The following is a 24556-nucleotide window of genomic DNA, read 5'->3' on the forward strand; positions in this document are numbered from 1 at the left end:
ATAAAATCAACGCCCCAGCTTACCAAGATTGGCCTTTCCCTTAGAGACGGCTAGAATATTTCACATTTTTACCATTCTGATTTTCATTTCCTCTTTGTTTTTGGTTCCTGGGAAAGTCTCTTACTGTTAACAAACTTAGCTAGGCATTTAAAAGATTATTTAAAATACTCTTTTCTGTCATTTGTAGGTGTTATTTTCAGGGTATTCAGATTGTTTGCCATACTGTGGAAACAAATCTAAAGGATGCCCATCTTACTGAATGAGAGTAGGCTTACAAACCATTAGAATTAGTTATATGGATGGCTTGTCTTCAGATACTCAGACCCAGACTTGTCCTCAATGGAAACTTTTTGTGTGTGTGTGTTTATCGATTCATTTTGAGAGAGAAAGAGAGCACAAGAGGGAGAAGGGCAGTAAGGGAGAGAGAGAATCCTAAGCAGGCTTTGCACTCTCAGCACAGAGGCCAACACAGGGGCTTGACCTCACAAACTGTGAGATCATGACCTGAGCCAAATCAAGAGTCATATGCTTAACCCAGGCGCTCCAGTAGAATCTAAGTGAAATACATTTCTCTCTTCCACAATTGTGAAATACCACAAGTACTCCAAAGTAAACATTTTTACAAAGTTGTTAAGTTTGGGTAAATATGGGATTACTATCTAGAAAAAGATTCCACCACTGGAATTTAGTTCCATTCTTAGAATAGTCTCTCCCATCTAATGTATTTCTTTATTCTAAAGTGATTTAGTAGTGAAAAAGAGAAAACTACTTAAATGTCTTCAGTAGTGGATAGATGCACACAGAGAAATATTATTTAAATAATATGATTTAAGTTACATGTATTGATATGGAAAGGTGTCTGTGGTAAGTGAAAAGGGCAGGTTTCAGAATTGTATATGTAACATGATTCCGTTCATAATCTTGTGTGAGATGCATAACATACATTATTTAAAATGTCTCTTTATAAGATTGTCTGGTAGACCTTAGGCCAAACTATTGATATTGAGTAATTATTGAGTATTATTGAGTAATAGTTTGGGTAAGGAAGAGACCTTTACTTTCCAAACTTGTCTATTGATTGCATCTTTATGAACATACATTATGTTTATATATATGTTTATGATCATATATTAATGTGCTGTCAGCATAGATAGGGACTCTCTGTCTCCCTCTCTCTCCGCTTCTTCCCAGCTTATGTGTGCACACTCTCCTCTCTCAAGATAAATAAACATTAAAAAAGAAACTAGCTAAACCTCTAGGCCATGATTTATTTCTTTTAACATTTAAGAGGTAATATTGATCAGCAAGGTACAAACATGAAAATATAATTAATTTCAGAGAGTATTTCAGTCTTTTATTCATTCCACAACATTTGTTTGCAGCTTTCCCCTGCCAGGCACCGTTCTGAACACTGGAGATACAACACTGAAAAAACCAGGTTTAAAAAATGTTGCCCTGATGGAGCTTATGTTTTAGTACAGTTTTTTAGGTGTATTAAGGCTACTGCTTAGTGGAACTTGTAAAAACTTTGCCATTTACTGAAAAACATGCTTTGACTAATTTCATTAATATAAATTTTCTTCTCTTATAGTAACAGGACCTCTGTCAGAACTGCAAATTGCATATGTTAGCAGAGAAACACTACAGGTAAATCCAGTGCTGATTTAACATTTTTTATTAGACTGTTTAATTATTGTGCATTGTCTGTTAAGTAAAGTAAGGATTGAACATCTAATTTGGTAAATTCTTGTATATTAACACATTTTAATTGTCTAGTAGACTCAAATTTTATTTGCAGATAAGCACTATAAAGCCTCAGTGTGACAATATGACCTCCTCAAATTTAAGTGCTGTGAATTTGTTGTTTCGTATTTTTATACTTCTCTTAATACCAAAGAAAGGCTTAAAAACTAAGCACTCTTATGGGAATTGAAGCTCATTTTAATACTAATTGCATTTATGCTTTTTAAAAGTTATTTCAAACTATTTGCAGAGTTTAGTGGAAAGTATTGTCTTAAGAAAATTAGTGTTTCCAACAGAACTTTGCCTTTTTCATTTTCTTGATTCTTCTTTTAGGCTATTTCAGTAAAATAAATTAATGATTACTGCTAGATTGTCTGTGATGAGTAAATAAAAAACAGAAACTGCTACTCAGTTGATCACTTTAAATCCCAAAGTATTCTCTGTAATAAATAAAGTCTTGTTAATTTTCTGTTTGTTTGTGTTTTTTTTTTTCTTTTTCTTTCTTGAAACTCCAGGGATTATACTATCTTCACAGTAAAGGAAAAATGCACAGAGATATAAAGGTATACATCATAAGTTTAACCTAATGGCCCTCTCTTCATTTTTTAAATACTCGGACCAAACTGTTGAGCAAAATTGTCTTAGTCTATCTGATGAATTTCTTACCTGAAATATGTTACTGTAATAAAATTAAGTGATACTTTTAAGAATTTTATTACTTTTTTAAAGTAGCTTTATTGAGATACAATTCACTTTGTTGAGATGTGATTCACTTGCCACAAAATTCACCTGTTTAAAGCATACATTTATGGATTAGTGTTATAATAACCCATATTAGCTTATCTCTAGTTATTTATTTGTAAATTGCAAATTAAGTCCTTAGCTTCCATCAAGTTAGGGTTTTTACAACATTTCATACTTTGAGTATTTTAGAAAACTTTGGTAGTCTTAAGGAACTATCATTAATAATGTTTCAAAATGGATAAATTCAATTGTAACATCTTCTGATGATCTGATTTAACTGGCAGAGGAGAGCAGGTGCACTGGGTGTGCTGGGGTCAGCTCCGCGGTAAACCAGGGTGCTTGGGCAGGGCTTCCTGAGGTTCTTTCTAAAGATACTGCCATCTCCCCAACTTAGTTCTTTTCTTTCATTTATTTTTCTTTTACCTTCTTCCTCATTCGTCTTTTCTCCTATTTCTCTCCCCCTTTTATTTTCTGAGGTTTTCTCTGGCATAAAGGTTCTTAATATTTTTTTTCTTAATTATGTTGTTCTTTGAGTCTCTAATGAAAGCCATGGACTCTCTTTTCAGAAAATGTCCTCATGCATATGCCTTCATATTTTGCATGAAATTTCAGTGAACTCTCAGATCATCTGCTGAGATCCTTTACTTTAAGTGTTTTTCATAAGCCATTTAAGACCTAAGCAAAGAGCTTTGGAGTTTATAGGGAGAAGTATAACATGAGTGCATTAAAAGCACTGTGTCATCAGCACATAGATGATCTGGAAAGACTGATAAATTTGTGTCAGAAATGGAGGTTGGAGTGCCTTCCAAGCAGAAGAAACAATGTAAGCAAAAATGAAGACGTCAGAAAGTGTGGGGTCATTTTAGGGAATATAAAAGCTGTGCCATATTATCAAAGAGAAGAGAACATATGATGGGGATAGCCGGATGGTTTTGTGCTCGATTCCAGGAGGAATTGTGTGCTGAACTTCAGAGTTTGAGCCCAGCTGGGGAGAGTGTGACCATCACCACTATTTCTACCCTGGTCTAAGCCATCGGTCTGTTAATACCTGCACTTCTGCAGCAGCCTTCTAACCAGTCTCCCTGTTCCTGTTCTTGTGTGTTTCTGCAGTCCCTTCTCCACCTTGCAACCAGAGTGATCTTTTTAAATCAGAGCTTGTCACTCTTCTGCTTATAAACCACCATCCCGTTATTCAGTATAACATCCAGATGTTTGTTTTTGTTTGTTTGGTTTTTTTGTTTGTTTGTTTTTTACCATTGCCTGTAAGGTGTTACATGATCTGGCCCCAGCTTTTCTCTCTGACTTCTTCTCATACTCCTCTCCATTTTACTCATTTTTGTTCCAGCCACACTGAGCTTGCTGTTTTTGGAGTATGTTGACTCATTCTGGCACCAAGACTTTGTATTTGCTGTGCCCTCTTCCTGGCATGTTTTTCTCCCAGATTTTGGCATGCCTCTGCACCCTCACTTCATCTAGATCTCTGCTCAGACATCACTGCCTTAGAAAGGCCTTCTCTTCCTGCTTTACTTGGCTTTAGAGTACTTCCCTCTTCCTGGCTTTGAATCATTTGTTGGTTTGTTCATTCATTCATTCATGTGTGCATGTATTTTTAGATTTTCTTTCTCTCCTATTCACTGTAAACTTCATGAAAGATGGAGCTTATTCTCATTACTATAACCCTAGAACATAAAATAGTACCTGATTGCTCAAGGAGAGAGAGATGGAAGGATGGAAGGAAGAGGGGAGCATCAGAGGCCATAGATGCACGTAATATGATATAAACTGTAATTTCGGAAAATTAGTCTGGAGCTGCGCAAGGACCAAACTGAGGACCGTGGCAGACATCTAGATTGCTGGGGCTTAGATCAAATTAAAATCCCTGCTGTAGTCCCTTCTCCCTTCTTTTTCTTGTTTCTCCCATTATTCCCAGTAATATCAGGGGGTACAGTCTTCTTTATGGCTTCCTCTTTTTTGGGTGGGGCCGGTTTCCAAATGGTTTTCCTGTTAGCCTATAATTACATGATTGTTGGCACCTTGGACTAAAGATTTAGCCTGCTTACTTTTGCTTGCTCATTTAAAAGTTACAGAAAAGGCAAAAAATAAAATTTAGAAAGTCTCTATACCTTTGGGCTTATTGAAGATGTAGTGGTTTTATCGTCTTTTTTGGAGCTCAGATCAGGAAGTAGGGGTGGCCAAAATGCTACTAACATTGAAATGGGAAAAACTGAGTTTTTTTTCCCTTTCTGTGTGGGGGAAAAACCCAGTTCTTTCCGACTGTATGCTTCTTTCCTGAGGCTTCTTTACTACTCACACAGAACACTTCATTCTGACCCTGGTGGTTACCAAATGTCTGCAGGTTTTTCCCCAGTGTGATACCAGCTGGGTGTCCTACAATTTAACTCAATTCTGACACTGTCTACTTGGAGAGAGCATCAGATCCCACAGATAAGGGCTCAGCCCCATGAGACTGTCCCTTCCCCCAACACACACACACACACACACACACACACACACACACACACACACACCAGATACTGGTTCAAGCCCAGTTTATCACCTGTGCTTCTGAGCAAATGACTGTATAGATTGGAGGTTCCAAAGACCCCCTCCTTGAGTTCAGTTAATTTGTTAGTGTGGCTCTCAGAACTCAGGGAATTATTTATGTTTACCAGCTTATTAAAGGATATGATAAAGGATACAGATGAACATCCAGATGGGAGAGGTGTGTAGGGCCAGGTGTGTGGGAAGGGGCAGGGAGCTTCCATGCATTCTCCAGACACACCCCTCTCCCAGTGCCTCTATGTGTAGTTCAACCCGAAAACTCTCCAAACCCCATACCATTGAGATTTTATGGAGGCTTCCTCATGTAGGCGTGATCAGTCATTAACTCCATTTTTGGCTCTTCTCCCTTCTCAAGAGAATGGGGGGCAGGGCTGAAAATTCTGAAGTTCTAGTCATGGCTTGGTCTTTCCAGTGATCAGCCCTCATCCAGGAGCCATCCAGGAGCCTACCCAGAGTTGCTCCATTAGAACAGAAGACACTACTCTGTGACCCCTGAAATTACAAAGGTTTCAGGAGCACTGCATCAAGAACCAGGGTCTGCGAGCATATACTAGAACAAAAGATGCTCCTAGGGCTCTTGTCACTTAGGAAATTACAGGGCTTTCAGGAGAACTGGGCTAGGAACCGGGGGTAGAAACCAGTGTATTATTGTTATCTCACAGTCATGCAGCCAGGTGACATTTTAATCCGGTGGGCCTGTGGCTAGTTGTTTATATTCTGGGTGGTCCTCAACTGTGGGCAAACACATTAAGATAGACAGCCTCATGAGTAAGCAGCAAGGTTCAGTCTTATGCACCAGCAGTGGTTCAACTGATGATGAACTCCTAGAACAGGAAGTAACACGTTTAAGATGTAATACAGAAATTGAAAATGCCAGTATTAGGTCATGTTTTAGGGCAGTCACAATGTTTGATCAGTAAGAATATAACAGATGAAAACTAATACATCGTTTTCATAATAACATTCATATTGTGTTAATAGCAGCGTTTTGCAAGGTAGAACATTTTATAAGAATAGTCAAATTGTCTTAAAAGACCCTAAGTTTTCCTGCAAATATAATAATTTGACACTTTAATTGGGCATACTTTAAATTTTAAGTATTTCTAGGTCTAAGGCTGCCACTTGTGATCATTTTATGTACGTATATTTGATCAATTATATGTGCTGTCTGATAAAAAGTTTCTTACTTTAACTAAAATGTTCTTGCTTTGAAGGGAGCTAACATTCTGTTAACGGATAATGGTCATGTAAAATTGGGTAAGTAAATTAAAATTTTGTCATTTGAGCAAATTTATTCCAGAACATAGGAAGTTTTATTTGCCTCTGAAAGATTAGTTTTTCCCTCAGCATCTGTGTATTTTTAGGTGGAAATCTGTTTGTGGGCATATGTAACCTGTTTCTGTTCCCTTTTCTCCTACATGGGGATAGAGTCCGCCCTTCACATATGACAGATTTGTTGTAAAGATATGGCAAAACAGTAATTCTTCAGGAATTCTTTCACCTGTAACCTGAGGAATGTGACTTTTAGTAAGAAATTTGTACACAATTGCCTTGTAACCAAAAAACAGGGTAAACAAACAAAAGCCAAAAAATCAATAACACCAAAAATCCTACATCCTTTACGTTAGCATTTAAAACTAAATATAGTCGGGGTGCCTAGGTGGCTCAGTTGGTTAAGAGTCAGACTCTTGATTCAGCTCGGGTCATGATCCCAGCAGTCGTGGGACCCAGCCCCACATCGAGCTCTGTACTGACAGCGCGGAGCCTGCTTGGGATTCTCTGTCTCCCTCTCCCTCTGCCCCTTCCCCACTTGTTCTCTCTCTCTCTCTCTCAAAAAAACAAAAAAAAAAACCAAAAAAAAACCCCCAATATTACTAATATAAGGATGTAATTTAGATGCTGGATGTTGCTTTATTTCAAACTGTATCTTTTATAACTTTTGGTTATGACTAAAATAGAGTTCCAAACCTAAATAATAACTTAATTTGAAAGTTTGAGACTGGGAACATGCATAGTATAGTAGTTTTTATAAACAGAATCATGGATGTTAGGTATTAAATGAAGAGTTTAATAAATAGGAAAGTTATTTCGGATTATATATTACTATAAGACAAATCAGAATTCAAAAAACATTTATTTTATAAAAGCATGAATAAAACTATTTTGAATTATAGCCTACAGTAGGACTGATCAGATATAAAAGTATCTGATAATTAACTTACATAATAAAATTTTGCTGAGCTACCTCTAAAGATGAAAAAAGCATTTATCTAACTATTGATGTCTTAGTGAACAGTTTCTATCAGCAGTGTAATATTTTGTGTTAATATTATGTGCCTTACTGACAGAAATCCTATATATAAAACGTTGGTTGATAAGGATTTAGAAATGACCGTTAAAAAACTAGAAAATATTTAGACCTCAACATACTTAAAGAATAGCAACAAGTCCTGCATAAAAACAAATTTCCTAGTGATTGGTGTTGGGATTAGAAGGTATTGCTAAGGTAAGATTTTGGGGAACATTCTGTTTGGGTGTCTTTTCAGGCTAGGCAGATTTGCCAGTAGATTCTTGGTTTGTTTGATGTCAGTCATCATGAGTATGGCAGGAAGTGAATGGAATATATGACTATGTAAGGTCCCTTCCAGTGATACTCCTTGAATTTCAGGTCCTGAGAATTTGAAATTATAATATTATTAAGTCTGGCGGGTTAAATTTTCTCAGCTCTCTCTTTCTCATCAAAATCATTGACTTTTGTTTTCATCTGATTCATGCAGGGATATATGAGAATCTATTTGGCTGTAATACACCCTGACTACTTAGTGATATTTTAGTGCTAACCCATAAAAGTTAAAAAAGTTTAATGTGATGTTTAAGAATATCTCGTTTCTGTGAAATTAGTTTAATGAAAATAATTGTTAAACGTTTCTTCTCATGTTACTGTAAATATTTTACCTTCCCTCAGTTTTCTTCCCTAAATGTTTCTTCTTTTTTTAATAGCTGATTTTGGAGTATCTGCACAGATTACAGCTACAATTGCCAAACGGAAATCTTTCATTGGTACACCATATTGGTAATTGTATTTTAATTGATAATTTAACATTTTGTTTTTCTGTCATTATTGAATACAGCATTTATTGAAAACATACACTGGTCAAAAATTTTAAGACTAAAACAGATTAAGAAGATCATCAAGAGCTTAAGCAGTGTAGGCGGGTACACTTGTGGATACACAGCCAAAGAATATTTTACCATGTTCATTAAGTGGAAGAAGCTCTAAAAAGATTGATAATGGCTTTTGGGAACCTTGCTATAAAGGAACTCTCGCTTGCTCTGTAGGGTCCAGCATGGTTTTTATACATATTTAGTAAATGTTTGTTGATGATTACTGATCTCCAACTGCAGCTTCAGAGATTAAAAACTCTAATGTTATTACCCACAAGAGAGTGAAACTGTCTTCAGAACGTGGGAAATTGTGAATTAGGCAAAGTAAATTTTTGGAACACACTCTGTCTTCATCTCTCTCTCTATATATATATATCATGTCTTTCCCACATGAACTCTAGGGATGTAGAACAGAATGGAATGTCTTGTCCAGAGTGACTAAGGTTGGCAGTTCCTCAGTTAATCAGAAACATCTGTTGAATGGCAAATCTCAAAATTAACACAGATGTACGTTAAACCTTTTAATTTCAGGCTTAGGAGTGTCTTTTTCTTTTTTACTTTCTTTTCTTTCTCTTTGTTTCTTTTCTTTTTCTTCCTTCTTTTCCTTTTTCCTTTTTCCTTTTTCCTTTCCTGCCATAAGACCAAGGCCTTTTCTTTGAGTGGCTCTCTAATTAGAGTTACATCTTAATAATGTAAACTATACCCATAATACATCAACTACATTTTCCAGGTTGTGTTTCTCTAAAGCGCAATCTTTAGTTCTAAAGAACTTGGACATACAAAGCATGTGCCTTTTTTTTTTTAAGTCAGGTCTATGAGGTATAGATTTAGCCTTACTAGGTGTGCAAGTCTCCCAGTGTTGAGAGACTTGTATGCTTTGGTGGTGAGAAATAGCACTATACTCAATATAAAAGATAGGTTTCCAACACCCAAGGAAGTGTTCTTTTGCCCCCTTTAGTAAATTCTGTCCCTTCATCCCTAGCCTCTGGCAGCACTCAATCTGATTTCTGCCTTTTCCCTGAATGTCCTACAAATGGAATTATGCATTCTGTAGCCTTCGTAGTCTTTTAGAGTTGTCATATTCTCAACATAATTTTCTAGGTTTTTTGGTTTTGTCTTTAGAAACTTGGCTTTAACAAGCTTTTTTGTAAGCATTCACTTTAATTTTCATAACTTACCTTTTTAACCTGCTAACAAATCAGTTTTTTTATAACATTTAATTAAATTGCATATTTATAATATATAATAACGTATATAATATAATGAATAAAGAGGTTCAAAGATGAACTCAGTTGACTGTATAAGCATACAGCCTAGCTGGCAGGAGTAGAAGCACTAGCTGGGGTCTTTCACTTGTGTATTTATAGAGGAGTGGAGAACGTCTCCTCGCACGGCAAGTGGGGCATATCAGCTTTATGCATTTTCCTTCTCTGCTAGTGCACTTGTACCAGTAAGCTGGAAGATTCCAACCATCAGTAAAGTAATAACTGACATACTTTAAAATTCGCTTTTCTTATGACAGTTCGAATATTTTTAAGAAGTACTTTAAGATTAGAAAGATTTTAAGAGGAAGCATTTTGAAAGTCAGAAGGGGTGTGTGTGTGTGTGTGTGTGTGTGTGTGTGTGTGTGTGTGTGTGTGTGTGTATTTTTAACTTCACCACTTTACTTGACTTCCCTAAAATCATAATAGGACAAGTGTGTATTTGTAAAGTTACTTATTAAAATCATTCTTTTGATATGTAAGAGTTGGTTATTTCCAAAACCGTTGTTTAGAATTTAAAAACTTTTATATTTGAAAATATAATTTAAATCAGTCAAATAAAAATTTATAGAGCTACAATTGGGATAAGACTATATAGGAAAGTTAAAACTAAATTTGGGTAATTTTCCTCTAAATAAATACAGTTTTAAAAAGCAGACACTCATTTTTATAACTTCCACCTTTAAAATAAAGCTGAAAAACTGCCAGTTAAATTTATAGTAAGTATGAGCTAAATACTAAATGAAGATTATTAATGCCCCAGTAAGTAGTTTTGGTCATATGAAAACAGAGGCCAGATTGCAGTTCACTGGTACAAACGGGTAAGAGCTAAAAATTATAGATCATTTATTGCAAGATGTTATTTCTCTGTAAAATTCTACATTGTACAGAGAAAAGAGATTAAGGTGTGGACAAATTTGGGTTATGTTGCTGTACTATAAATGTCAAGTTTTATAAACCTTTATAAGTATAGCAAAGTAACCAAGGAATCACCAGTAGGGTCTTGGGATGGAGGGTCTTTTAAGGGATCAAGATCTCGACAGAGATCTTTAAAATACTGCATACTTATTTTTCAGATATCAAGGCCTAAATAGGCCTCAGCTTAGAAAGGGATAGTTGCAAGTGCCTCTGGTGGGAAGATGGAAGAAAATACAGTAAACACAAGTTTTGCAGTTTTTTTTTTCCCTGCAATATTTCCTTCAGGATGGCTCCAGAAGTCGCAGCTGTTGAGAGGAAAGGGGGTTACAACCAGCTGTGTGACCTCTGGGCTGTGGGAATCACTGCCATAGAACTTGCGGAGCTTCAGCCGCCTATGTTCGACTTGCACCCAATGAGGTCAGTGTGTCATAATTGAAGAGTTCTGTGCTTAAATTAAGGGTGATCCTCTCACCTCCAGTACTTATTACATCATAAATACTAGTCTGAGTCTTGCTCTATCTTAGTAATTGTAATAGAATTATTTAATAGTAATAGAATTATTTATATTATGTATTAAAATATAAAAGCTTAAAATGCTGTGTAACAATTTGTTGTTGATTTTTCAGAGCATTATTTCTAATGACAAAAAGTAATTTTCAGCCTCCTAAACTAAAAGATAAAATGAAATGGTAAGTATTTTTGTGTTATTTACTTTATAATCATGACCAAAAAAAGAATTAAAATTTAAAAGTCTTAATTTTCAAAATTTCTTAGGTCAAATAGTTTTCATCATTTCGTAAAAATGGCACTCACCAAAAATCCAAAGAAAAGACCTACTGCTGAGAAGTTACTACAGGTATTATTGTTCCCTGAAATATCTTTTTCTCAAAAGGTAAAATGTCATCCAATCATATTTCTAATGAGTGTTCTGTTCTGTATTATTTTTATAGCACCCTTTTGTCACACAACCTTTGACACGGTCTTTGGCAATCGAACTGTTAGATAAAGTGAATAATCCAGATCATTCCACCTACCATGATTTTGATGATGATGATCCTGAGGTAGGAACTGTTTTTACCAAGTATACTTATAACATATATGTACGTATGTGTGTGCGTCTCAGAAGCAATATTTTACGGTTCTGGGTCTGGTTTAAATAATAAACTCGTGAGGGAATAATGAACTCTTTGAATTGGTCTCTCCTAGGGAAGTCATGTGTTGGATTTTTCTTACTGGCTTCGTGTGGGTGACTGTTTTCTGAAAATGGCAAAGGCACAATCATCTAATCCACTTGGTGAAATTACTGTAGTTATTTCAGAGTAGTCATTTTGGATGAAGTTACCAAATAAATTGTCCACTTTAAAAGAGAGAGTGCAGACAGGAAGTACCTAAGTCAGATGTTAGAATACATTCAAAATTTCTGTTCAGTTTTCCTCTTAAAAACAATCCTGCTACAGTACCTCATGAATGGAATGAGTGGTTAGTAGAAAGTATAGGATTGATTTTGTTGGTGACTAAAACCTTAATTATCCACTATGGGAATGTTTTAAAATGAGCCAGTGTTGGGGTGCCTGGGTGGCTCAGTCGGTTAAGCATCCGACTTCAGCTCAGGTCATGATCTCGCGATCCGTGAGTTCGAGCCCCACGTCAGGCTCTGTGCTGACAGCTCAGAGCCTGGATCCTGTTTCAGATTCTGTGTCTCCCTCCCTCTCTGATCCTCCCCCATTCATGCTCTGTCTCTCTCTGTCTCAAAAATAAAATAAACGTTAAAAAAATTTTTTTTAAATGAGCCAGTGTAGTTGTTAGAGAATAAAATAACTAATATGATAGAAGGATTGATATCAAAGGAAGCTTCTTTTCTGTTGGCATACTTAACATTCCTAGCCCAGCTAATAATTGTGACACCTAAGAGAAACTTGGTAAATGTGACATGGCAGAATTTTGTTATTGGATATATAACTTGAGATGGATACCCTTGACCCTGATGACTGGCTTTATGGAAGATACTTAAAATGGTGTAAATTTCTTGATACTGAGGGAACGATAGCTCTCAGTGGTTGGAAGGATGGTTGTGTATTGTGTTAAGTCAGAACCTTTCTGTCAATTCACCATTGTTCTAGCTTGCCATCATTATACAGCTGTAATTAAAAAAGCTATCTGTCCTTTTGTTCAAAGTCTGGAAAGGAGTTTGGAAACATAAAACTTAAGGAACGTAAAGTGTTACTATTGATCTTATAATTATAGTAGGGAAAACTTGTTTTATTGTTATGCTTAAGTCTTCAATTTGCATGGTAATGTGGGACTATAAAAATGACCCTGGTAGCCAAGACACCCTGCAAAGTGATCTTAATAATCAGTGGGAAAGTGACAGTTGTTCTGTGACTTTGAAAATTTTTTGTAAGAACATTAAAAATTCTCTTACTGTCAGTTTTAAATGTATAAGGAAGTGAAAAAAGTAATTAAGACTAATATTTACTTACTGCACTGTTATTTAAAATATTAGAACCAGTGAGAGTTAACGTGTTTTGTTTTTTTACAAAAAAACTTGCATAGATTGATTCTCTCTACTTACTAAGTAGATTGCACAGTGCTTGCCTTCTTGTCATAATTCTGTGACACGGAGCAAGTATCTTTTTTGTGCCTTGGTGAACTGTCCTACTCCCTTTCTAAGTTCGGGTCAGTTTCCAACATTCTTTTCCTTTGTACTTCCAATGCATGAAATATCTCCGTATTCGTATTCCCGTGATGTGAAATTTTTTGTGGATGCCACTTCTTCGGGAGCATCTTCCTCTTTTTTATCAGAACCGCTTTCTTCCTTTATACCAGTAAGTTCACCTTCACCGAGTTCTCTGGCTGTGCGTCTATTGGCTCGTGAGCGGCAGCCGGGTCCACGCTCTTACCGTCATCTGTTTCTTCCTAGAACTCCACTTACATGTTACGTTCAAATTTTATTTCCAGCATGATCCAGACTTCACACTCTTTATTTCTTTACAGCACTTTCATCTTTGTTGGCTAATTCCCTCTTTCAGCTACCAGTTTTTGTTAAAATGTCACATGAGTGTATCCTCACTGGGAGACCAGAGGGAACACAACTACCCACTCTGCCGTCTGTGCACGAGCTGACAGGTGCTCAGTGAGCAGTCACAGACATGGGAAGAAGCGATGTGATTTGTCACTGAATGTGACGTGCATCTGTTTGTCACGTGGTGATTTGTGGCCTGAATAGAGAGCTTGCAGTGAAGTTTGTACATTATACAGTTACAATTCATGTACTGAATGTTAATAAGATATTAATATACCAAATATTATACGATTGTAGAGTATCTATACAATTAATACACTGCTGACTGATATTTGAACCATGTTATGGGGGACTGGTGTCATTTAACTAATTCATGGTGACTGAAATTCGTGCATCCTGAGACTGCAAGGCAAGGACTGCCTGTGTCTTCTCAGTGCACTGAATGCCACCTCGTTGTCTCTTCGCACGTCCTGTACACTCGTCACACTGAATTACGAAGTCCTTTTGAAAATGTACTTAAACAGGAGAAATAATAAGCCAAATACAGAAGCAGTCTGTGGAATGAAGATGCTTCTGAAGTTTTCTCATGTAGTGGAGAAAGAAATTCATCTTTCTTGTGAAGTCTGTGTTGTTCGTATTATAATTGTAGGTTGTGGGGGGAGAACTTTTCTTCTCATCATGTTTAAGATAAAACTTTTCCCAGAGAAATTCATAATCTTACTACTTGCAAAGTGATCTTGCAAAGTGATGGTGTAGAAATTGCTAAGGGCTGCATTCCCACTCATAATTTGAGTGACATGTATCTAACTTGCATTTCAGGATTTGCTGTGATACTGTGCATGTTGTGTGAAGGCTGAATACTCTTGAAAACATTGAGCACATCTGCTAATTCTACAGTGTCTAAAATGTATTATCTATCCTACACTGTTGGAAGGAAGTTTGACTTTTTTATTTTGGATTCCCATGTAGTTTTTTAGAAAGGTGCTGCACATTATACTTAATATAGTTTTCTTCGACATGTTAACCCATTTACTCTGTTCAGCATTCTGAGATTTAATAATTTTATAGTTATACCGTTTAAGCTGGGAAAGTAAAACTGTTCTCCTAGGCAGTCACAGGTTTTATTCATGTTCACTGGTAATAGCAGTCTGTGTGACTAGCCTGACGGGATACCTGTTTTTGCTTGCTTGTTTGTTTTTGCTCCTATATATTGTTATCAGAAGTACGGGGTTTGTTCTTTTCCGGCTCTGCGTCTAATTAGCTGAGTGCCCGAATTTTGAGTCTCCGTGTTCTCATCTATAAAATGAAGAATAGTACTTGGTTCACAAGTGTAGTTTGAGGACAGAATGGGCTGAGGTGTACGAAAGCACTTTGTAAAACTGCAAACCACTGTGGACACGTAAAGTTTAAATACTTCAGTTTTGAAATGGCTTTTGCTGCTGTTTGACTACTATCAGTATTTCAGTGTTTGGGGTCTTTTAGATTCATAAGGTTTTATTTCCTGAGACGCCCCAATATGAGAATAGTTGACTTGGGTCCTGTTCTTGATCTGCCTTTTGAATCTGCTAATTTGAACTTAAATGTTAATGAATTACATTTTTCACGAAGATATATCTACGAGTGTGTCTCCTTCAAAGGTAATAACTTCAAGGGAAGCGTTTCACACACAGAAAAAAAAACCTATTTGGTACGTGAAATAGATGCTGGCATCACCTCTTAAGGTGAGACCTTCAAGTGTATGGGCGGAAGCTGCAGAAGCTTCTCAGATAAGGCCCCTCGTACTCCAAATGGTTGGAGGGATGTCTGTGATTGAATGTTTCTCTCTGGAAGTGGCAATACACAGAGCTTTTAATACAGTAAAAGGAAAGAAAATAGAGTGCTGTTCCTACAAGAAGAAACATGAAGGGGGAAAAAATTATGCTTACTAAAGTAAGAGGACCATAAATCTTTAATGCCTTTAGCATCGTTTCATTTTATTCACCCCATTCTTTTTGATAGAAGAACTTGAGGCAGATTTTTTTTTAAATCACAGTATCCTCTTCTGCAACAGGGAAAGCTGCAGCTTTTGAACAGCTGTTGAATTATTGAAATACTCAGTTTTGGATATTTATTTCTATTTATTTCAGAGAACGTTTATTGGGAACCTGCTGTGGATAAAATATATCCATAATCTTAGAAGCTCCCAGTTGCTGGTTGCCTCCTTTGTAAAAAATAACCACAGAATCATTATATTTTGTCCCGTGTTTGCATAAAATGGGGTATTTCTTTCACATTTGGGTAATTTTGTGGACCAGACTGTGACTTGATTATCAAATGCCACATTATCATTGATTTTGGTCTTTTCCTAGCCTCTTGTTGCTGTACCACATAGAATTCACTCAACAAGTAGAAATGTAAGAGAAGAAAAAACCCGCTCGGAGATAAACTGTAAGTATATACTTTACACAGTTCATAATTTAACAATGAGAAATAAGATTTCAGGTTGTAATTTAGTTAACAATTACTTTTGTTTCATTTTTTTCCAAATAGTCTTTCTTAGTAAATCTTTTTAAAGGTAGAGTTTAATTAAGGCAGTAAAAATTTTTTACTTACTTTATTCCTGGGGAATTTTCTGTGGCAAGAGAGGGGATGTATTCATGTTGTTATTGTTTGGGAGGAGGAATAAAATCCCTCAACCAGGCAGGACAGAAGTAATTGAGGCACTGCTTCTTAAACCGATAGGTGTGTACAACTAACCTCGAGAGCTTGTTGAAGTGGTTTCTGATTCAGTGGATCTGCTGTGGGAGTGAGGTTCTTTACTTCTCACAAGCTCCCAGGTTATGGAGATGCTTATGGTTCCAGGACCACACTTTGAGTAGCAAGGAGAGCTAGAGATCTGCAAACTGGCTTAGCGTCTGAGTGTCCTGAGCACCTTTAAAACTAGTTTCCAAGCCCCACTTTTCCACAGATTCTGATTCACTAGGTCTTGGGTCAGCCCAGGAATCTGTCTTTTAAAAACAGCCCTCTGGGTAATTCTTATGTACACGAGCGAGTTATGGGCCCACCGAGACAGACCTTTCATTCACAGGGAATCTGGTGCTGTCAGCTCATCAGTGATGAACTCTGCCAGCAGGAATCTGCAATAATAGTGCCTGAACTTCGTTTTTCTTTTTGGAAGCATTAATTCTCTATGACTTAGAATACTAATTTAGTGCAATCGGGCACTGTGATAACAGTTTTCTGTGAATTAAAGATTTATCCTGAAGGACCTAAAATCCAAAATGGCTTTAGTGAAATTATGTGGTAACTTAAAGATAACTACTGAAAAGAAGCTGTTCCCAATTTTTGGCTAGATTAGTAATGCTAATTATAATAATACATTTCATACTTCAAGATGAATCCACCTCTTTGTCTGAAAAGCTAATAAATAAGTAGTGGCAGACACCATTTAGTAGGAAAAAAACAAAAGAAATGCAGAGATGAAGAGATTTGCCTGTGGGATGGAGGGAGACTCCAGGTTAACAGCAAGCCCTGGATCCCTCAGCCTCCAGCCCAGTGGTCTTTCACAAACACTGCTCCGTTTCAGAAACCGCCTCATCACACTTGTGTGGCTTTTGCACTGCAAGTCCTTTGTAAACTTCCTTTGAAACTTTGGCTGGACCATACACTGTATATTAAGTTCTTAGAAAAGCTTTGTGCTGGTGCTACTTGGAAGTACTCTTAAAAAGGAGGACACTCTTGGGGCGCCTGGGTGGCTCAGTCGGTTAAGCGTCCGACTTCGGCTCAGGTCACTATCTCACAGTCTGTGAGTTCGAGCCCCGCGTCGGGCTCTGTGCTGACAGCTCAGAGCCTGGAGCCTGTTTCCGATTCTGTGTCTCCCTCTCTCTCTGCCCCTCCCCTATTCATGCTCTGTCTCTCTCTGTCTCAAAAATAAATAAACGTTAAAAAAAAAAAAAAAAAAAAAAGGAGGAAACTCTTGAAAGAAAGTACCGTGCATTGTACAAAAAGCCCAGGACTGGGATTTGGTAATCTGTTTGCCAGCAATTGCCTGTGTGACCTTTAGGCTCCATCTGAAGCCAGATGGTTTAAACTTGCTGATTTCCCTCCAAAAGTATTTTTCTGAAAATGACAACCTTAGTATATGAGCAAAATTTCCTTTTTTTTTTTTAATTAAAAAAAATACTTAACAAGATGTCTTTGTCCTTTCTTTGATAATACGGATGGTGAGATCAGAGATGTCTTTGTAGTTCATTTAGAAAACTTTATATATTCAGTACTGTTGAAAATCTCATTTAAGGTACTTTTATCTTGTTATCCAGTTCTTTTAAAAAATTACATTATGAGACTCTTTATTGCAAAGTGCAGTTCTTACTGAATCATTCTTTACAAATTTATATTTGTGACTCTCAGCTTGTAACTGCATATGCATGTGTATGCTGTTTAAAACTAGATGCCTATACCCCAGTTTTTCTGAGATTCTCCTGTGCCCTCCTTTTGGTGGGAGCAGGTCCCTTCTCCCCCATTTGCCAGTAAAAGAGGTGTCATATCCCTCATTGAGGTAGCAACAGAATTAAAACCACCACTTTGTTAATTTGTGAGTTTGGTATTTGAGGCTTTTAAATCTTTCACAGTGTTCTAATATCTGCTTTCTTAGAATGTTTTATGACTTTATGTGAGATATGATAGAATATAGAATAGTTAATGCTGTTGTCTATAAAGACAAGCTTTGGAAAAATTATTCTAAAAATTGTATACAGTTGTTCCTCCTGATAATGTTTTATGTTTACATTTACATGGTGTCTCTCCATGCAGCGAAGGTTTTCTCTTTATGAAACCAGATGGTGTTTAAGCAACATATATACAAAAACTGACTCCTGTGCAGAAAGGGTGTTATTCTTTCCCTTTTAGGAATCCTCTCTGCCTTCATATCATTAAATACAATAAGCAAAGACTCGCTTTAGGAAATAATTCCAGGGCTCTTCCTGTCTGCCTTAATAGGGTTAGTTTTGATCCATAATTGCTAGTGTAGGGTCTGCAAGTGGGAATGTTGGAGTGGAGCTGTCTCAAACTAAAAGGGAGTTTTCATCTGGATATTAAAATAGAAATTTACAGTGTCTGGCTTGACATATGTTCAAGGAGATGGTAGAGGAAACAGATCAAGACCAATCGACAGCTAGTTACAGATAAGTAGGATTTTCTCACATTATGAAGAACATCATAAATAGCACTGCAGCCTAGGATGGTTGACCAATAATTATTTGAACAGTAGCTGGAAGATTCTGTGGCAGAAGCTTGACATCACTTGAGGGAGTTTGAAGAGAACAGGCATGAAGAATAAATCTCCAGAGGGACTGTGCTGCGCCGTTCCCCCCCCCCCCCCCCCCCTTCTAGCAATGCATTCCCACAGACTACAGAGTAGTACTTTGCCCACAGAGGACAGGAGTATAGGAGCCCTGCTACAGTTAAGATTTTGTCCTTGTTAGGAAAGTTAGTCTAAGACAACATCTCTGCTCCCCAGCACTCAGTGATTATACAGATTATATATATACACAGAATATACAGATTATTCTGGCGGGGGGAAGCAGGTATGTTCACATGTGACAGTAACACAAGACAGATAGATGCACAAACTGTCCTCGTGTAAATTTATTACACAGATTTAACTTTGCTGTTTGATGACAAATACAGGTGAGAGCTGTTCAATAGGCCTGTATCAAGGTAAGGTAGGCAGATACTAAAATATTTTAATACCTTACCTAAGAGTTATTTTATGATCTTTGATGTGTGATCATGTGTGGACAGGGGTGAGGAACCCATTACTGAAGAACCTACTCATCTCTAGGGGCCAGAATTTGATATCTGGTCCATAACAGCTGTAAACTATGTACATACTTATACAACTGGAGGTCTTACAGGGCTGTGTTTCCCAGCCTTTTTCACTTATCCCTTCTATTGATAAATATTCAAATCTCATGGTTTCTTTTAACTGGTATTAACATTCACAATAAATCATACGTACTAAGCTAAAATAAAAACAATTATAAAAATGATTATACTTTAAAATTTCACTCATTTCCTGACCTTGATTGAGAATGACTGTTTTGGCTGAAGCTCTTACTAGTTGAACTGTGATATATTTTTGATTGTGTTTCTTGTTTTTAATGTTTTGTTTGTGCCTCTGCTTTTATTTCAGTGGTTTTGAATGCTTTACCCTGGTGATAAAAGCAGATAATGATAGTGAGATATGGAAATTAGAGGTAAAGATAATGAAACATTCAGTATATTGTAATAGCAAGGAAGAAGGTGAAAGTAGCACAGTTTATATATGCTCTAGGTAGTTTATACCTGAGCTACAGTGATGTACTATTTATTGTTGTATAATAAATTTCCCCAAAATTGAGTAGCTTAAAATAATGAACATTTATTCTCATACATATTCTGAGGCTCAGGAATCCAGGACAACTTTGCTGGGTGGTTCTGGCTCACATCTGTTATGAAGTTATATCAGCTGGGGCTAAAGTCATTTCAAGGCTTGGCTGGGCTGGAGGATATGCTTCTGTGGTTGCGTAACTATTAACTGAGGCTTCAGTTACTTGCCACTTGACTCTCCTTAGGGCTGTTCACAACATGACTTCAGAGCAAGTAGTCCAAAAGAGAGCCCAAGATAGAAGCCTTACCTTGGAAGTGATACACCATCACTCTGCCATATTCATTTGATCACAAAGACCAACGCTGGTGATGTGGGAAGGGACTACACAAATTGATGAACACTAGGAGGCAGGAATCATTAGAGGCCAACTTGAAGGCTGGCTTCCAAAAGTAGTCTGCCTCAGTTGCTGTCTGCCCACCTAAATCCTGAGTTAGATGCTCTCTAGTGAATGCTGGGTCACAGTGAAGTAGGTTAGATCCTGACTGTAACATACACAGAATCCTGCTAATCATTTTTTAATTTAATTTAATTTAATTTTTTACTATGGAAGAGGCCTAGGACTAACAGATTTAGCTTTAAATAGCCTACCTAGACTTTCTTGGACTTTTTCCAGCCAACAGATTCTTAATTTAAAACATTGGGTTTTGATCCCTAAATGGTACATGGTAAAATTAAATGTATTGCCATAGAGTAACTTCTAAAATTATTACGTCTTTAAGAATACAGAAAGAGATCATGGCTTTACTTCTTTTCTTCTTTAGTTGGCCAAGTAAAATTTGATCCACCCTTAAGGAAGGAGACAGAACCACATCATGAACTTGTAAGTAGTGTAGTCTTGGAATGTTAACACTAAAAATAAATCTTTTAATTAGTCTTTGTGATATTGGTAATGACTAAAAAGTCTAGTTCTTGATATTTTCAAAAGCATTTGGGGAAATAAAAAGGTAAGTAATTCTAAAATTACAAAAAATAAATCTGTGTTGCTGAGATCGAATATTCTTAATGTTAGGAGAAATGTACTAGTTTTACCATTCTCCTGTTAAATGTTTTTAATGCTGACCTGTTAATTTTTTTTTTTATTTTTGTTTTCCAGTTTTCGAGGGGCTTTTTGTGTACGCATTTGTTAGGATAAATGCCACCATTTTAAATTAAAATGTTGGACCAATAAAAACATCTCACTGAATTTATGGGCAGCCTTTTAAGAGTGTAAGCCAGTTTTCTAAACATGAGGGTAGAGTCAAATCTATTGGGACTAAAACTCAGGAGAGACCAGGCATACATAATAGATCAAGTCTGTCATTCGTTTAAGGCTTGCTAACTCTATGAATGTTCTTTTCATTACTGTTTTTTGTTAATTTTTTATAAACACCTTCCTAGATATGTGATAATATATTTTTAGATTCAGTCTTAGAAACAACATGTTTTGCAAATATTTGAAATGTTACTATCCTATGGAAGAATTTAAAAAATGAGACTTAAAAAACAAAATCAATCCTAATGAAATTAGTTTCCTAGAGCTCCAGATTATATGTTTTTTTTTTCTGTTCAATACTGAGAAGAAAGTAACTATTAATAAGTAGTAAAGATTGAAATGGAAACTTTCTTAAACTTAATGCTTTTGTGAACCCACTTGACTAAAGGTATACAAAGTGGAGTTATTCTAATTCAGTATACCAGCATGGAGGAAAGGAATGTTAAAAATTCTTAAAATGATTATAACATTTAAACCTAACATTTATGTAGAGGATGTAGAAGGTTAAGAACAAAAGTAGTAATGATGTTTATAAATGCTAATAGTTACTTTGTTAAGGCAGTTTGAGTTTGTTTCCTGTTTCTCTTTTGAAGTTGGCATTGCATGTATTTAAATTATATACTAGTTTAATAAAACTGTATTACAAAGCAAAGTTGTTGCAATATTGCTATTTTACAAGCTTCTTAAGATTATTTGACTTGGCATTTGCCTTAATAAAATTATTAGCAGGACTAATCTCATTTGTGACAGTTTCCCTTTGTGAATTTGTGGCTTTTAGTTTAAGTGTAAATAACTTGGGTTTCTTGGTCTCTGCTAAACAGCCCGACAGTGATGGTTTTTTGGACAGTTCAGAAGAAATATACTACACTGCAAGATCTAATCTGGTATTTCTCATCTTCTGATTTTCTTTGTCAGCATTGTTTAGTCTTAATTGTTTTTGATTTTTTTGATCAAATATTTTGTTCAATTTTAATGAACCAGTTTAAACATCATTTTATAAGTTCCTGCCATTTAGCAAGGTTCTATATATTGATTATAGCATTTTTTTCCAAAACAAGTCAGATGTATTTACTCAAGTGTATTATAATGTAATAAAAACTAAAATCTATTTTCCCTTTTTATGGAAAGTATTTAATTTTCTCACTCAAATGGGTTTTTTTAGAAATTACATTTCCCTATAAAAATGTCATTTTAATAATGTGACTTATTTTAGTGAGCTAGAAACCATCCATATATGTATTACATATCCGTTCATATATATACAACTATTTTTATATATTGCATATATAACATATATGGAAATAGTTTCAAAAAATAACTTACCCCTAGTTAACAATGAAATCTGTCTCAGATGAAATTTTAACTTTTTAGCATTAGGTAATATCTCATTTTCTCAGGCCAAAATTTGGATTTTAAAGCCTCTCTGAAGTTATAAGTATTAAGGCTGTTTTACCATTAGGTAAGAAAAGAGGGAAACTAACCCTGGTAAATATTAAATAAATAGTAACTTTAATAGTTGCTATTGAATAGTTTTTTTCTACTTCAGTAGGTAGCCGGGACCCGAAGTTGCCTCCATATTTATCCTTAGATTCTATTTTTCTGCCTTTTCATTGGAATTTTCTTTCTTTTTCCTTTCTCTCTGCCTTAATAACGTACTTCTTTCAATTCTGGTTAGTTTAAATGATTCTTTATATAAATTCTTTAATCTATACCGTATAACATTTGTAGAACATAAAATGTTGAGCATAATTTCTCTTTTGAGGAAGTTGCTCTCTTAATGGGCAGAAATTACTTGGACATACAAACTTTCAGCTGTGCAACAAAATATACAGTGGATTGCCAGCAGGTGTTGACTGTTGAGGAGAGGCTGATATTTATGTAATAAGTGTATGGAAATCAGAGGAGAAAAGCTTTGGGGTTAATGTGGCTTATCTGGCTTCAGGAAGGGACTAAAACTGATTTCACTGTAGTGTAGGAACCCTTATAGAGTCTTCAGGAAGTGAATGGACAGATGCCTCCAATGTTTCATGGGAATTGATGTGGGAACAGTCATCGGCACAGATGCCAGTTTTGAGAGATGGCAGATAAAGAGCTGAAATTATGAAATTGGCATACTACTCCTTGAATCATGGTATTGGCTCAGAAGAGGAGGATTGAAGTCATCAAAGAAGAAGTGATAGATGAAACCATGATTGCATTTGTTCCCTAGTTAGGTCCCAAGAAGGAAGGAGTGCAGAAAACTGGTTACCACGGTGGGTGATGCCTGTGTTTTGCAGTTAAAGGTAGAACCAACATGGGGGAGAAAGAAGCAGTTGGAAAGCTGGAAGAGTCAATATCAATACTTGGACTGTGACGAAAGAAAGAAGGATGCATCCGATGGTCCAGAGAGGACCAGAAAGTGTCAGGATTGAGAGTTAACTGTCCACAGGGGCAAGTGAGATGAAATGTCTGAAGAAAACACTATCAGCGGCTTCTGGATTGAAGATTTTTTTCAGAATTACACATACATAGGCTAGAGTGACAATTAGTGAAATTTGTTGTGGAAATAAAAGATCACAAAATAAGCTTAAACTGACCATCATTAATATTCTCTAGAAAAGACAACAGCAACAAACCCAGAAACATGGTCTTTAAAATTACAGTTATTCTCTTCTGTTCTCTGGGTTTCTAGAACTAGCCTAGTAACATGAATAAATTATGGCTCTGTTCCCTAGAACTGTCCTACCCCCAAATAATCAGGAGTTTCTGACAGAGGGAGCAGCTGACAGGCTGTCTTGTGACAGAGGGCTTTAGGGACAGTTAACTAATTACATAGTTCTGGCAGAAAAGGATGAACAAAATATTTGTCAGACCCTACAATTTATAAAATCAAACTTTAAAAGTTCACCTCTGATGATGGTAAAAACTAACATTCATCTACAAGTTTTTATACACCAGACATTCTAAATGCTTCAAATGTATTAAAATCTTTGTATTAGAAATGAGGGAACTTAAGGTGCAAAGAAGCTGAAATTGGTCTTACTCCTCAGCTAAATAATAGCCCACCAGGGGTTTGATCAAGGCAGCTGGTTCAGGAAATGAAACCTAAACCACTGCCTGTTGCATCTACCCCAAATACTGAGCTCACGCTCATGGTCTCTCTTTTTAATCATGTATATATGTTCCATGGTTATAATTATTTTTGAAAAGAATGTACCTGTTTTACTGTTTGTTTTTAATGTTTGTTTATTTTGAGAGAGAGCGCGTGTGTGCACGTGCACCAGCGGGGAAGGGGCAGAGAGAGGGAGAGAGAGAATCCCAAGCCAGGCTCTGTACTGACAGCAGTACTGATGCGGGGCTTGATCTCATGAACTGTGAGATCATGACCTGAGCCGAAATCAAGAGTTGGGTGCCACCCAGGTGCCCCCATAGTTATTGTTACTTTTTCTTTAATTTTTTTTTTTTTTTTTTTTTAGAGAGCATGTGCATGTGCACAAGCA

General features: G+C 36.3%; 1 protein-coding gene across 4 annotated transcripts in view; it reads left to right on the forward strand.

Moving 5' to 3' along the window:
- The window catches only part of MAP4K3 (mitogen-activated protein kinase kinase kinase kinase 3), a 204452-nt gene that overhangs the window by 123188 nt on the left and 56708 nt on the right, over positions 1–24556 (forward strand). For 3 of the 4 annotated variants that reach the window (XR_008418038.1, XM_019446682.2, XM_053890985.1), the window contains 11 exons: positions 1592–1647; positions 2259–2306; positions 6264–6306; positions 8050–8122; positions 10680–10811; positions 11021–11083; positions 11169–11250; positions 11345–11455; positions 15765–15843; positions 20587–20645; positions 21899–21961. Coding sequence is in view for 3 of the 4 variants with exons in the window: in XM_019446682.2 (XP_019302227.1) it covers positions 1592–1647; positions 2259–2306; positions 6264–6306; positions 8050–8122; positions 10680–10811; positions 11021–11083; positions 11169–11250; positions 11345–11455; positions 15765–15843; positions 20587–20645; positions 21899–21961 (809 nt within the window). In the remaining variant the exon portion in view is untranslated. The remainder of the gene's footprint in view (positions 1–1591; positions 1648–2258; positions 2307–6263; positions 6307–8049; positions 8123–10679; positions 10812–11020; positions 11084–11168; positions 11251–11344; positions 11456–15764; positions 15844–20586; positions 20646–21898; positions 21962–24556) is intronic. The other variant, XM_019446692.2, reaches the window with a different exon arrangement.

This window comes from Panthera pardus, unplaced genomic scaffold (genome assembly GCF_024362965.1).
Source record: "Panthera pardus isolate Hobbes unplaced genomic scaffold, ASM2436296v1 HiC_scaffold_26, whole genome shotgun sequence".
NCBI classification, from domain to species: Eukaryota; Metazoa; Chordata; class Mammalia; order Carnivora; family Felidae; genus Panthera; species Panthera pardus.